The sequence below is a fragment of the Cottoperca gobio genome, chromosome 24 (genome assembly GCF_900634415.1).
Source record: "Cottoperca gobio chromosome 24, fCotGob3.1, whole genome shotgun sequence".
Classification (NCBI taxonomy): Eukaryota; Metazoa; Chordata; class Actinopteri; order Perciformes; family Bovichtidae; genus Cottoperca; species Cottoperca gobio.
Genome location: NC_041378.1, coordinates 8,064,803 through 8,080,770, shown reverse-complemented (window position 1 = coordinate 8,080,770; position 15,968 = coordinate 8,064,803). Strand labels below are relative to the sequence as shown.

Sequence of the window (15,968 nt, the reverse complement as noted above, 5' to 3'; positions counted from 1 at the left end):
ATCTGCTAACAAAAAACATGAACGATTGACAGTAAAGATTGTTGATTGAACCATGAACCACGGTGTCCAGTGTCCCTGTTACTTTAAAAACTTAACTAAGTGAGTGCAGCACAAGTACAAATGTATTTGGGGCATAGTGGAATAAAGCAAGTACAACCCACAAGACTGTGGCTAATCCTGAAAGTTTGAACTCATTTGAATGTCTCTTTTACCCTCAACTTTCAAAATGACATTAAATGAATCATTTAATTCAGTATTTATCTTTGCAAGTAAAGTCAGCAGGATGCTATTCCTTTGATGCCACATGCTTAATAATGAGACATGCACATTTTGATGATTTACTGAGACTTGATGATGTGTGCCATTGTTTGGAGCTGTGCAGCATGACAACAGCTGGATAATTTATAGAGTCGTATACAACAGTGAGTAGACTGAGAGCTCCCCTGACTCTCCCGGATGATCTAGTTCCAGTTTGATAGCACATTTGTATATTTATGAAGCCATGAATTAATTGGCAGGGCAGAGATTTAATCACATGCGCTGTTTCCCCTGGAGGATGAACGGGAAGAGTTACTTTAAAGGAAGGATAGGGGAGTCAAGAGTTTCCTAATTGCTCTATGCGAGTGTTAAAATAAAAGTTCAGGTAGTTAATGGGAAAACTTTTAATCTGTCTGTCATTCACAGACCACTAGAATGTCAACTCGTCTAATTACTAAAATGAAGTCTTTGTAACACGCGTCCCTTTCTCCCTTCATAACTTATTGTTTCTCTTTCTCGTTTTGATCACCGTCCATCTGTCTCATTTTCAGAGGTGGGAAAGACATTTTAACCCTTACCGTTCCTGTATTTGACCTTTTAAAGTCTCTGAATATGATTTCCCTTTCAAGCCATTTGAAAAGGAACACACATTTGATATGAATCATTTTTGAATAATTAATACATGTAGTCTAGATGTTTCCTTTGAAGTGTTCTGTTACAAAATGGATTTTGAGAGAATTGTGGAGGTGTCAAATATGACAGCTAATCACAGAACAGCAGTCCAGCAGTGAAACCTGTGAGTGTGTGTTTTGGTGTAAGCAGCAGTAACAACAGCCTCAAAACCAGTAAATGAAACTTTATACTTCAGACATCATCGGGTTCAAGGGTCAAAATGGCACCATGAACTCTTATAGCTTATTTTGCGCAGAAGGAGCGGAGCGGAGCCTAACCCTAACCCTAACCCTAACCCTGTTGACTGATACACGAGATACACTAATCGGTTCATGAGCAAGCCTCACTTAAACAGTGCATAACAATGCATCATATGTTACAAGATGAACATGTGTTTTGGAGGAGCTGTCAGATGAAGTGAAGTAAGCGTATGATATTTCCTTTTGACATTTAGTGGAGGAGAGCAGAAATATAAAGAGCATACAATTTAAATACTCATGTAAAGATAAAGTAGTACCAAAAAACTGTACTCAAGAAAAGTAATTAAGAGAATTATTCAGCTATTTTCCACAACTGCTCTCACAATTTTAGTTTTCTGTTCTACATTCATCTCTATGATGATCCCACAACATTCTTAATTAATTTGAAACTGCTCTGCCAGTGGAGGAAATATTCATAAAGGGGTTTCTCTCCTCAGCTCAACACTAACGCTCCAGCTCCAAAAAAAAAAAACTCTCTCCGCCTTTATCCCTTTCTCCCTACTCTCCCATTCTCCTCCATTTCTCTTATTTCTGCGACTCTGTGGAGTTAAAACAGGAGTGCTGGTGGCTTGTTAGCTAGATGGCGGCAGCAGCCTGACTCTCTTGAGGTGACACAGAGGACCCTGGGTGAGCAGGGGAGCCTTTAAAAGCCCATCCAAGCTGCTTTTATTAATTCATCATGCCCCAGTTTGAGTTGGGAGATCAGTCTCCTCCGCATTGACAGGGAACACTGCTGGGAGAAAATCCTTTTTGCTTTTTACTACCAAGGGACATCAATTCACTACTAAAACCCTTGACAAAGTCTCTGCATCCAATATCAGCAGTGGCAGTGACTGATGGATGACAAGATCTTATTATCGGTTAGTCAATTTAATGTAAAACCATTACATAAGGTTGGTGGGATCACTGCTGCTCAAGGACTCCTACATTTTTATAATCCTTCCATAGTGTTTTCAGACATTTTGGTTGCTCTTTATTGCAATACTACTCCAGATCCATTTTAATGAGACAACATTTTGTCCTGCATTATGTCAGGCGAACATACATGTGAACAAATACAGACAAAAAATAAATGCAACTGCAAGATCTAATAATACGAAATATAGCCCGACTTTCCAAAATGATTTGCTCTGCACATAAACACTGTAGCCTATAGAGGACATACTGTAAGTAATTACATTTTTACATTTTTGCAATACAAAATGTGCAAATGTTGCACATGAAAAGAAAGAAATCCAAAAGAAGTTGAGGTTTTGGTACCATGGGAGACATGCTAGGTTAGTAGGTCAGGTTATATTTGGTTGACTTGGACCTTGTAGGTCTAAACTATGCATCATTCGATTTTTTTCAGCTCGCAAAATTCAGGTTGTGGTTCAGGTCTTAATGTGCAAACTATCATTATATTACATCTTAGTATCTCACTCAAGACGACAAGATGATGTCTTCAATTTGCTTGTGTTGTTTACCAGCTGTCCAAAACCTAAGGTTGTTAGGATTTACAATGATATTAGCACTATTCTGTTGTTGCAGATCCTGACTGATCTGTGGTGCTTTGAGTGTTTGTGGTAAAAAAATAAAAATAAAGGTGCGCATTAATCCACTATTCTCTCTATGTATACGTGTTATATCCATACACTTTGGTCCAGCATTAGCTGTCTTGTACATGAAAGCATCTCATCTTCTGCAAATCAGGATATGACAACTATGTCCAGATGCAAAAGCTATAGTGCTATTTTGATCACTCCAATGTCATTCACCCATCCCCTCGCACAAGGGAGCGCAAGGCATCAATTGGAAAGGGAGAGAGATGTCCTTGACAATGTGTGGCTGCTTTCAATTAACATCACAGGCGTGTTATAAATATTCAGATGCAGCTCATTGTGCTCCCTCGCTCAGTGGAATACAAACAGATGCAATCACCAATCCTGTCTCAACTTAAATATACTTTGCACGACCACATATGTGTACGAGGAACGCGAGCAGGGCTCCCTCACTGCATGGATGTAGACAGCGTGTTCTTATCTCATAATTACAATCTCTGTTGCTGTTGTTGCTGGGAGGAACTTTTCAGATGTCAGCCATATTTCCATTGAGAAGGAAGCATTGTGTTTGGAGCCCTGCTGACAGACTGAATGACAGATCTGCAGTGAGACGATCACACCAACTCCATCATGAGCCCAAACAAAATCTCCATGGTGACTGTATCACAAGCAGCACACGCAGCTTTTTATTCTGGCGGTACTGTAAATCCTGCTCAGCTGACAAAAAATGATATTGAGCTTGATTCCTGCATGACGTGCCCCAGTAAACTCTCACTAAACTTGCATGAAGATTGCTTTAGTGCAGAGGGTCAAAAGGACAGAATGGTGTCGCACAGAAAGAATAACATAAAGACGGAGGCTCTGCGCTCGACATCATTTCTCTTCTGCTGTTTTTGACTCAGTCCCCCAGCCCACACTTTCTCTCTTGCTCTCTGAGTCCTTACATTCATAACTAATGTATCAGTCGCTATTGTGTTCTCACTGGAAGCCTAATGAAAGAAAGATGTTTCTGGAGAGTGAGCCTTGCAAGAGAGTGCTGCACATTGTCAGTGCAGGAGATCACGCCCAACACATCTCAAGATAATCCTGAAAAGGGGAAGAGGAGAATTGTGGATGATCAGAACAACTTGCCTGTGATTTTAGGCTAAACACAGTCCTGCAGTATGTAGAGAAAGAAGAATATTATCCCTTGTCTTTAAGTTATCTTCAAATATCCATCAAGTTACTAAATGTAAATCCGTTTCTGCATACTTAAACCTCCTTGAGCTTGTTATGCAAACAGTTTTCATAAATCTGAATATATATTTTAAAGTCTGATTCCAAAGGTCAGATTTCTGAAAGCCTAGAATCAAATATACAATTCTGGATGGAAAAGATACTAAGTTATTTTGGCGTTTTTGCCGGAGCTGCTGCCAGAGAAAAGGTCTCTTTTTGCTCATGCTCCGCTATTTGCCAAATTACTCGCAAGGCAATAGGCAGAATTCCACATCCTCCGCACGCTCCTTCCTGAGATGGGTAGTTAGATGAAAGCCTTCGAGATGACAGGAAAAAGGCAGCTAAATGTGTTGCGCCACAACTCCCCTTTTTCTCTCACTGGCGCCCTAAACGTTTCATTTATTTAAGCTCGGAGCAAAACCCGAGTCCCCTTTTTTTTACAAGAAATCAAATAGGACAGCCAAAAGCAGAAATGCATGCGGCACACACAATATGGGGTCCCAGCTTTCTTTGCACCTCAGCGCAGTCTCAAAAGATACAGTCATACCCTGCTAATGACTTGTGCCAAGCCATTACAGAGGCAGAACATCCACTTTCTGGTCTCAGTGTCCATTTTGTCAGTAATAAAAAAATAGAAAAACAAGAAGCAAGCATTCAAAATGGGACCTGGACCAAAACTGTGTGTGTAAAACAGCGGCGGAAATGAGCGTTACGTGTGGAAAAGCAGCTTATTCAAATGGTGTTTAGTAATAACACGATCAAGTGGCATTAGAGCGAGAGAGAGAGAACGGATGCTGCTAATTGCAAGAGAGCGAGCAGTCGGGCAAATGGGTAGGTGGGTTCACTCCATGCTGCCATTCAGAAACTAGGGAACAGGCAGAGAAGTGATAACGAAACACACTGTACGGTAGATGCATATCTGGCTTTCAAAACTGGGGAAACTATTTCATGGAGATTTCTTTACATTACTGAGTAGGTGGAAATTCAGGTGTGATTCAGAAATGTATTGTAATACTCATTTTAACATCAAGGGAGTTTAATGGTGACGGCCTCGGGGGAAACCTTCGTTAAAACACACACTACCAGCTCACAGGCATATCACACTCACTGCATGAATCATTCTTATTTCGCAGCCTTTTGAGGAATGTCAACAGGCTGTGTGTCAATTTCACTTTTTTTGAGTTGGCATGACCTCGAGTCCTGAAAGACATTTTTTCTGCGGCATTTTTGGAAAGAATTCTGGCATTGTGAGTCTTTCATCTTTCCCTCAAAGGCTATAGCTGCAATTTACATATTGATATTGATATTGATTGATATTTACATAAATATTGACACCACATATTTCAAAGAATCAACGGGGATCTTCAAAATAGGTACGACTTTACTTCTAATTGTGATTTCTGTGCCGAATGTGTATCAGATGTGTGTACATATTACTCTTCTCAAGTGTCTTAAGTCTCAAGTGGTTAAACATTTAGTTGCAAAACATATTGCTTTTATAAGGAGGTTTGATATCCGGTGATCTCGACAAACATAATCTATAAATGGCTCGTTGGCTGCGAGCACTGGACACAGCTCTCTAAAAGTAACATGCTGGTAGATCTGCAATAATATGAGCAGCAACCTCTTGGGAGTCATTGTGTGTATTGTTTTCTGTGGTCAAATAACAGGCATGGAGTCTGTGGCCATTTTACAGCATGAAGTTCACTCCATGTGGCACACACTGTTCTGTCGCTCACGTTTATTTACCATGCTGGTCATTTTAGTACTTAATGTATTTGATATTAATGAGAGACAAGCCAATCAGCTTTCGTCCATTTCTGTGTTTGCTGGCCAGTCCACATAAGAAGCGACATTGGTTGACATGTAAATCAACCATAAACCAACAAACAGCAATGGAAGCGAGTACAAGAACCAGAAAACCCCATTGGACAGAGGAACAATGTTTACTTCTAGTACTTTTTAAGGGGAAAATGCAGCCCCGGTGTTACATCTCAAGCCAGGAGGCAGGCGTGGGAGAATATTTCTTCTACCTCTTTCTGCCATTTTCTGCTCTGCTTAAGGAAACCCTTAAGCCTCTTAAATGTCCTCTTCCCATTCACTAACAGTTTCTCACCTTTTAGAGCTCTCTTAATGGCTAAGATGCTCACTAGGAGTGACTCTTTGTACAAGGAAGCTTTATGAATACTCCCCATGAAGCTTAATGGAAAACAACTTCCCTCTACAAATCATGTGGCTGAACTCCAAAGACAAATAAGGCTGTTCTGAGGATAAAGTGGAGCAATGATTTTATTTTTTCATACATATATTCTGCTCACAATGTAGCTGGCTCTGAGAGAACATTAAAATGATTCCTCCCTATGGTGAGACTGATATGTGACTTGTGTCCTAAACTCATTGAGGCTTTGAGAAATAATTTTGAGGCGTTTTGTGCTAATTCCTTTTGACATGGTCTATTTGTCATGGAACTGCCATATGCTGAATTATATCTTTGATAGTTTCTAAAAAGGTAATGCAACACTATTGCTCTGTGAAAATACACGAACATCAACTCCCCCCAGGCTCCAATTACAAGCTCTATCACAGGACATCTCTCTTTTTAGACATTAGATTTAGACATTAGATAGATTAGACATTATCCAAAGTTCTCCAAACTAGACAACAAAATCAATTATTTGTCTTTGCTTTCCAAGACCACGTGAGTGTTTCTGATGTGACGCACCTATTGACAGGGTGACAATATTTGTCAAAACCATAACATATGATGATTACAAAAAATGATTCATGTAACCGTTTCCTGATCTGCCACCGCTATGGTTAAGATTTGGTGAGGTTTTTGGCATTCGACTGCCGCTTTAAACCTACATAAATTGATGTTTGTCCACTTGAGGGCAGCAAAACAAGCTTTAAACACAACTTTGACACATTTTATGAATCTTTTAAAGTTGTTATGATGAACGCACAAAAAAGTAAATGTTGCAAATGGGTTAGGGTTAGGGTTAGGGTTAGGGTTAGCTAACAGTTGACTATTTGCACATCCAGAAGACAAAGAACAACATTAGCATTTGAGTCCAATATTCTTTTTCCATTTCTCTTTTGGTATTTTTCGGCTCTTTTGACTTGATTTGAAAACAACTGTAGCTATAAATGAGGTTGGTTCGTAACTACAGTGGCACCTTTCACATACACACATGGTCATATTATCAAAAATACTGATTAATGCAGCTTTAACGTTAACTTCAACACCATCTATTCATCCCAAACTCCTCTCTACTACTGTACCTTTGTTCCCTGGAAGACAAGGGTCCAAGAAGTCTTGTTTTATGAGCATAACAAGTGGAAGACTTTCTCAGCCCTTTGAGAAGCATGTCATCATTCAATTTATGTGAAACTTTTCAAACTAAAACTTGGGTTTTTTTTACTAGATCAGTGATAATACATTAACACGATCTACTCCCAACCATGCTTACCTTTCTTATCTCCTCTCTGTCTTTACTTTCATCTGTCTTTGTCTTTCATCACATCTGTGTTTCTTACATCTCTCATGGCGGGGTCTTCGCCTTAATCTGTGGACAGACCGGCAGGACTCCACAGTCAAAGAATCATAATCTGCTCACCAACCCGCTTCCTGCTCAGCCATACAATCATTTCTGTTCCTTCCCACTTCATTCTGCCAAAACAGAATATGTTCCTCATCTAATACAATCACTTTGAAATGTACTTGAACAAAACAAGAATACGGACATCGATGTCTTCCTGATTGGAATGAAGTGGATAATCTGATTGGCAAAATAAGGATTGACATCACAGAGAGAGAGAAAGACAAGAGCCCTGTTGACTGACAATAGCAGAGCGGAGTGGATGTAAAGTGTTGAAGTGATGCAGAGTAGAGTCTGCATGTCGGAGGTAAAGTGGGTCGAGCACGCTGCCACACCTGGCCCTCGTCTGAAGAGCAGGTTAGCCGAGCTGCTTAAACAAAAGCTCTCGGATCCAAAACTCTGCGTTACTACTTGTAGTGTATGCAGCCACGGCTGTATTGTGCTTTTGTCTGCCTCTGTGGTGCTGTATGATCATCTCCACATACGAGATGTAGTGGAACAACCACAATACTGCCTGCTTTGGATTTTTTATGTCTGGTACACCACCTCTTTATGCGGTTTTGTTTGTTTGTGCAGAGTGCAATAAAACGGGAAGATGTATAAGGTCAGGGAGAAGTATAAGCCAATAACTGTCTCACCGTCTCATTGATTTTGATGAAACCTGCTCCACACACACAGTTATCCTTTTAGATTACACTGACTATCCTAAGGTCGTGCAATAATTAAAACACCAATATCTTTAAATGTTATTCTGTAAACACTGCCGGTCGACTGTGATGAGCGGTGATGCATTTTGGGTTATGGTGATTTGACATTTAAAGTATAAAGCTGATTGGCCTGACGGGGATACTGTAATTGGAAGAAGAAAACATTGAAAGTCATGACTCCAACAGTTCCAGTCTGATTATGGAGAAACTTGCTGGCCCTGGCTCGTTTAGCTTGTTCTGGCAGGATTGTAGCCATGTTGATTTAAAAGCTGTTAAAGATGTGATGGGCAGAATTTAATATTTACCAGTGATGTATTTGACTCATACAGAATCTAATAAAACATTCAGTTTATATTAAGATCCTCCCCAACTGCCTATTGTGGAACCAGAGAGTAGAGAAAGTGTAGTGCTGCATCATAATTGGTGTATTTTCTGTTTAAAAGTAATATAAATATTGTTGTTACTACTACCTATGTGTTTCTTGATTTAATTGAATCTGCAAGCAGCACACGGCACAAGTTCACTGTTTAAATCTGCATTTACTGATTTTTTTTTGCCACAGTGGAAACAAGCTATAAACACAACAATGACATAATAATAAATGTAAGTTGATATGTTGAACGTGTTAACAAACAGTTGCCTTTGACATCCAGCAGACATGGAGCAACATTAGCATTCATTTGGAGTTGTGTCTCTGGCCACCGAAGGAACAATGCTCCACTATGTTCACCAGCTAGTCGCTAATTTTCTCTGTCTGCTGTTTGGTGCTGCGCAGGCAGTGTGCTAAAACCAGTTGGCTGAAATATATCAAACCACTTCGTAGAGATGAGGAGAACTGCAGAGTTGGGGGAGGATTCTCTGGGCGTTCATCTCTACGAGTGACCCCTTTTACAAACACGTAGTCATTTCATGCATTGTCGATATAAAAATATTAATTATAGCAGCTTAAACGTAAAAAGAAGACTTCAGTTGCACATTTTCAACTTCTGTACACTGTGCCATTTGTTGTGCTGCATTACCAGTAAACAAAATAAGCTTTTTGTTGACACTAGACAGTAAAATAAATACATTTGCATTAATAAAAGAGAGACTGAAGAGCCAGTGAGGTAGATGTTGAATATAAGAACGACAGTCTGTGCTTTTCTTGCTCTGTCACTTTGTTTGTCTTTGTGTATTACTTTACCTTACAACTCTCTATAGCTCTCTGCGTGCACACACACACACACACACACAAACACACACACACACACACACACTTCATGAAAGAGACTTCCTCAGAGGTGAAAACAAGAATTAAGAAAACAAGCTCCCTTTTGATGCGATAATACCCGTCTGACAGCTTCATTCGGTTGTTCACTACATGCCGGGAAACACACACATGGCTTGGCATCTGTGTTGGCCCAGACTTACTCTGTCATTTTTACACACACACTCTCTCTCTCTCCCTCTCCCTCTCCCTCTCCCTCTCCCTCTCCCTCTCTCTCTCTCCCTCTCTCTCTCTCTCCCTCTCTCTCTCCCTCTCTCTCTCCCTCTCTCTCTCTCTGACCCAGAAGCATTTCTTACGCCCATGGAGACTTCCACGAAAGCTAAAAAAAGACCCACTTTCCCATCTCCTATAGAGTAAAAAAAGAAAAGGAGCGATATGGAAAGGGATGTAACCCTAGAGTGTCATTATAATGGATAATTTAAAAGGCATGTTCTGCATCTGAAAAGAAAGAGTGCCTTCCCCTGCTAACTTAAATATGCATGTATGCATTGAATATTACACATACACCATAAACAAAGGCTGGTAAGAGGAGCACTTGTCTTCTCTTTATAACTACCACTGGGAGATATTACAGGACATAGGAAAGGCTTCCTCAAGGATAATGGCAATGAAAAGAAACACATCCCTCAGTGCCTGCCAATAAAGAAGTGTCTATTAGACTGGATTAATATTATGTGTGTAGGTACATGCAAGGAAATGCAAGGTGTCCTAACTCACATCTATGAGATACTGGAGCTTTTCAACAAAACAATTTTAAGATTTTCTGCCGTTTTCTTACTGTTGAAGTCTTTTAAAAAGACCAAAACCAACACTGTGTTAATCCGTATCTCAATGCTTCCCGACATCATAACCCTGCCTGTGGCTCTCAGCTTAAAGTCTATTGGGTTGTACTGAAGTTGGATTTTTTTGTTTTGTTCATACTTGTCACAAATATATATAGTTTATTTTTTTTATTACTCAAACAGGTGTAAATACCTTATTTGTTGGGGGACTATTTTCTGCTGCGGATTAATACACATTTGTCATTTGTCAATCTTATGCTGGGTATTATTTCTAAACACACCTATTTGTATAAACAAACACACAGGAAGAAATCCATTGAAGAAGAAAAGAGGACAGAAAATCTTTTTTCCAGCCTCAACACACGTAATGCAACACAACCACTGTGTCATCGAGAATCTGTTGTTGAGAGTCGGTGAAATGCAAGGAGGTTGTGTTTTCGGCTGTCTGTTTGTTTTCTGTCAACAGGATTACAGAAAATCTACTTTGCCCGATTTTCATGAAACTTGGCGGACGACTGAAGAAAGGGCCAAAGAAGAACCTTGTGCGTTGTCAAAACAATTCTTGAAATTGAGTCTTTATCACAAAATTACGTCTTGCATTGACAACTTTCTGTGAGGAAAGGTACAGGTCCTAATTACTATGGCCCAGAATCTGAACAATTCAATATGAGTGAACACAGTTAAGATAAAAAGCTACTGTCCTGTATTTTCGCTCTCAGATTTTCACTGTTGGAAGATGATGGCTCAGAATCTGAGCTGCACTCATGCAGCATCCATCAAATCTCCAACAAATACTGCTTAGCTAAGCTACAAATCTCAGTCAACCTTAGCTGTCTTATTAATGCACAAGTGCCCGACAACAAACCGGCGCAAAAAAACCTCTTCCCTCTCTGAAATGATGGTGGAAAGGTATTGCATGAATGAACTGAAAAGTAGCATCAAGGTTGCTGTGGTTTTTTTCTGACAAGTGAGAATGTCCCTCGAGGGCTAATTCATGGTGTAATGTGCCGCTGTATAAGCATGTGAGACGATTCTATTTGCCCTTTTGTAATGACTAAGAGTGCAGCTTCAGCCAGTCCCTGTCACTCAAAATTCACTAACAGATAGAGAAAGAGAAGAAGAGAGGGGGAAATGGAGAGAAAAAGATGGAGTGAATATCCAGAGAGGAAGTATAATCAGTAAAAAGGAAAGATTTTTACAATTCAGTTTGATGCAATATGGTTTTCACTTGTACAAATAGATGTAGGCGCTCTCAGTTTGCAAAAAGCAAAATCACTGCCTTTGCCTTGAAAAAGCAAATAAGAGACAGCCAAAAAGGTAGAGACTAGAGGCATTGTTTCCCTCTCTAGTTCTGTGCCTGTGACAGAAATACCAATTATTCATCGCTGGAGAACATTTTCTATTCACTGCTATTGGAATGTGGTCTAATACTTCTTGGTTGCCTTGGTGACATGCACATCAGGAAGACAACACAGCATCTCGCAGCCTTCTAGAGAGATGCTCTCAGGATCAAAACATTAAAGAACAAAAGACACATCCATACCTGCCGATGAGGAGGAACTCCCCAAACACCCCCAGTCTCCTCATGGCCATCAGGAGACCTCGGACTGTCATGCCCTCACAGAAACACACCACTACACGAGCTTTGGGTAGACGCTCCCGGAGTTTCCTCAAGAGGCGATCAAAGTGTTTCTCCCCCGCGTTACTGTAGATCTTGTCTGAGTGAGCAATGCATAAGCCTTCCAGAGAGGCCAGCTCCTTGAAGGCCTCCATGCCACTCTCCCCATAGTTTCCTATAAGTGGTGAAGAAAATAGATTGTTATTTTATAATGAGAATTCACCCTGAAAACAATCTGTCCTTACTGGAATCAACACATAAAACATTCACCTTGTGAAATGTATTTTCACTGTCTGGTAATCCCATTTCATAAATGCTATTTTCACTAATTGTGAAAAATATGGGACATTATTTCTTGATTGTTAGTGACAAAATCAATATTTTAGTGACAATAATCACATGCTTTGTTACTTGCAAAAACATTTCTAAATGCCTACAGCCATACATTTCTAATGATTTTACTCATGGACAAACAATGTCATGCTTAAGCAACCCCCCCACACCAGTTATTTTATTGCATCAAATTCTGATCCTCTCGTAATGAGTGTCAGAGAGTTTCCTGGCTACTGATTGCAATCAAAGCCAACAGGGGTAAAGATAGCTATCCTTGTTTAACTGCACACCATCACAATCAAGAGCCTTGCACAGCTGTTTTAGTCTAAATCTTCTATTTCCATGCTGACTGCAGTGCTTGACTACTGTGTCACGATCTGGATTGTTGATAAAGCCCGCAGCTCTTTAGCATGAGAGCTAGATTACACAGACAATCCAATCACGTGTGCATGCTCGAACATGTGTCTGTGTGCGAGAGTGTGTGCGTGTGTTTAAATGTGCATGTTGTAAAAATGGAAATTAAGAGCCTCTATCCGTAGTAATTAGAACATATTTGTTTTTGTAATTGCCTTGATGAGAGGCCAGGTTCCTGGGAGCCTCCACGCCGCTCCCCCTTTATATGGGTGATGAAGACCGAATGCTCTATCTTGCGTGTACATTGGCTTTATAGAGCCACGAAGACGACAGCTGATATAAGCATCGCAGTAATGCATTTACTCTGACACACAGTTGGTCCATGTGTTGGTTTTCCAATAGTCCTTTGATGATACTTTCAGTTGCCTCATTTCATTCTCCCACTGGTAAATGGAAATAATGATATCCAATTATTTTACTCTTTCCATCTAGGCTGTGAGACAGGTGGGTGGTGGTGCAGTAGTTGACAGCCCATTTGACAATGACTACCAACAACCTGCTTTGTATTTGCATTCCCACCAGACTGATGTTAATCAGGAAATGTAATTTATACAATATTACATCCCTAGTTGTTGCTACAGGAACAAGCTCCATTTATAACTTGTGGTGGAAGGATAAAACTCAAGAGCGAAAGCCAGTCGTGACCACTATTTCAGAGATAGAGCAAAACAAACAAGTGGGTTTACATATGACTCCTCAAAGGTCAGGATAAGGTCCGCATCAGACCAACTTTGTGAAGTCTCAGTTAGAAACATTTACTGTTCCAAAACTGCTCCAAACTTCTCTGTTGTCTCTTAGAAAAATAAAGCTATAATCAGTGTAAGGATTTGTATATACAGAATGTGTGCATGTAAAAGAAAAGAACACAATTCCAATTAAAGCTTACAAGTTTGTGCTTTGTACTTTTGTAACTTCTTTTGTAAAGTATCCTTCTGTTATCACTCACATTGTAGCCTGTTGAGTAAATGATGTTGCTTGCAATCAAATCCATCCTTCCCCTGACTGGTTTTTCATTACTCTTAAATGAGAATTTCAGTCCCAGAGGCACCTCCTGCATGTTGAAGGTCAGACAGCTGACGCCACCTAGTAATGTCTCCAGGTACTACAGCTCCCTAACGCCCTCTCTTCATCTATCTGATAACAACCTGTGTCAAAGCCCCTCTCCAACACATGACTATATTAGGACTTTCCAAAGATGTTTTACACTCCCTGTGAGTCCGCAACTCCTCAGGGGGGATCCTGGGCAATATAGCTTGTCAGTTATATTTTGGGTGCACACCACTGACTGTGTTTCATGACTTGAATGAAAAGCATAATTCACTTCACAGTAATTACTCTGTCCACCAAACCACTCTTTCCTTTTAACCTCCTGTCTCCATCATAATACACTGATGTACGGCTGAACAAATTAGCATAAAAAAAGAAAGAGTGAACCCCAGCCAATCGTGGTATGAAAGGTTGAATACTATTATTGCTAGGGTTTCTGTGGAGATAAGACATTTATTTTTAATTTACATAAATCTGGTGAAATGTGAAACATTCATGTAAGTTTTCATCCCAGCCTCATCTTCCTGACTTAACCATGGAATTAATTTAACATTCCTAAAGGAACACCTAAATTGTTAATGCTAAAACGGTCCCTCATGCGTTTGGCTCGATACTGGCTTTTAAAAACTTGCTACGAGAACTCTTACTATTTAATAAATGCAAAACACAGCTGTATGATGATGCATAGGATGTGTGGGAAGATTCTTGAAGCAATGTCCACACACCAACCCCCATCTCCAGACAACGGCATACAAATCCTAATGAAGATATACTTATGTATATATATATACATATCCACATATATGTGTAGCTGCAACTACCTGCTCTGAAAAGACTGAGACAGAGACATAGATAACGTACATAGAGAATTCTCTATGAAGTCTTGTAGGGAAAGAATTATATAATAATCCTGATTATTTTCAAAATAATAGCATGACATATCACAGCAAATGTATATTTCTCTCTGAAACTCACATAGCTAATCAATGACAACATTGTAGTGATGCCATGGGTAATTACAAATATCATAATGAACGATGAGGTCACTATACATTCACTATATTATCCACTACCAGACTAAGCTGACACATTAAAGTGATTTTCAAGTAAGAGAGGTCAGTGATAGGAGTCTCACCCTCAGTATGCACCGCAGACACATAGGTCCAGTTGTATCGTTTTACAATGTCCAGCATGGCCCGGGCCTGGAGAGTGTCTGAGGGCACGACCCTCAGGAAGTACTTGAACAGAGTCTTGTCACTCAGGTCGATGCTGGTGGCAGAATATGCGATCTGCGGGATGTTGAAGAGCTGCAGGAGGTTCTGCACCTGAATGGCCACAGAGCTGGATCCCGGCCCGATCACTCCTGCGATGGGCTTCTTGGAGGGTGGAGGCTGGTGGGACGGGGTGCCGTCAATGCACCATTTGGACCCGTCCTTATCGTCCCGGATGGAGATGAGGGAGTCACGAATGAACTCGATGCTCTGCTCCAGGGCCACAGAGGAGTGCCAGCAGGAGTCTCGGATCTCACAGCCCAGGCTGATATTAGGGAGAAGGTTCGGGTCAGCATTGATCCGGTCCAACGTGTGGAACATGGCCTCCACTCTTTGGATGCCATACTGCTCGCGGACGTCCCCGCACTTCCGCTCAGCCACTTTCTCCGCAGACGGCTGGTGGTGGACGGAGAAGAGCGCGCCAATAATCACGTCTCCATCCATACGAGCCACGGAGCGGACCACGGCGCGAGGGACCACCGACCGTTCATAGATGCTGCTGCTGTGGGAGAGCACGAGGGCGCGGAAGAAAAACGTGGGGAGACACAGGAGAACGAAGAGACCCATCTTTACGCGTGCCATATTGTGCCACATCGCGTGATCCGTGCCAACTGTGCAGGCATACTATCCGCTGTATGTCAATACATCCACGTTTATCCCAGCGACCATGATTTGTGAGCACGACACCCGGGGCATATCCGCGCACACCTGCAGAGAAAGAAGACAAACTGCTGTGTAATGTAAGCAGGGAGAAACAAGGCCAGATGTGCTACTAAGCACGCATGCTCCTTTCCATCAACGCCCTGTTCTACATTCCTACAGATGCATCTCCTATCAGCTACCGTCGAGGTGCCTCTGAGCAAGGCATTTAACCTCACACCCACCTGATCAGCGGGCATTAGTGGCTGAACTGGACTGCTGACCACTGGGATTTGCCCAACCGTGCAGGTGGTTAGCTCTGGAAGGAGCAGCGAGGTACTTTAA

The 15,968-nt window shown here is 41.0% G+C and overlaps 1 protein-coding gene across 1 annotated transcript in view; it reads right to left on the bottom strand.

Moving 5' to 3' along the window:
* The window catches only part of grm1a (glutamate receptor, metabotropic 1a), a 31,587-nt gene extending 16,009 nt beyond the window's left edge, over positions 1-15,578 (bottom strand). Inside the window, 2 exon segments of the mRNA XM_029462693.1 lie at positions 11,845-12,094; positions 14,849-15,578. Coding sequence (XP_029318553.1) covers positions 11,845-12,094; positions 14,849-15,578 — 980 coding nt within the window.
* Between the last annotated feature and the right edge of the window lie 390 nt (positions 15,579-15,968).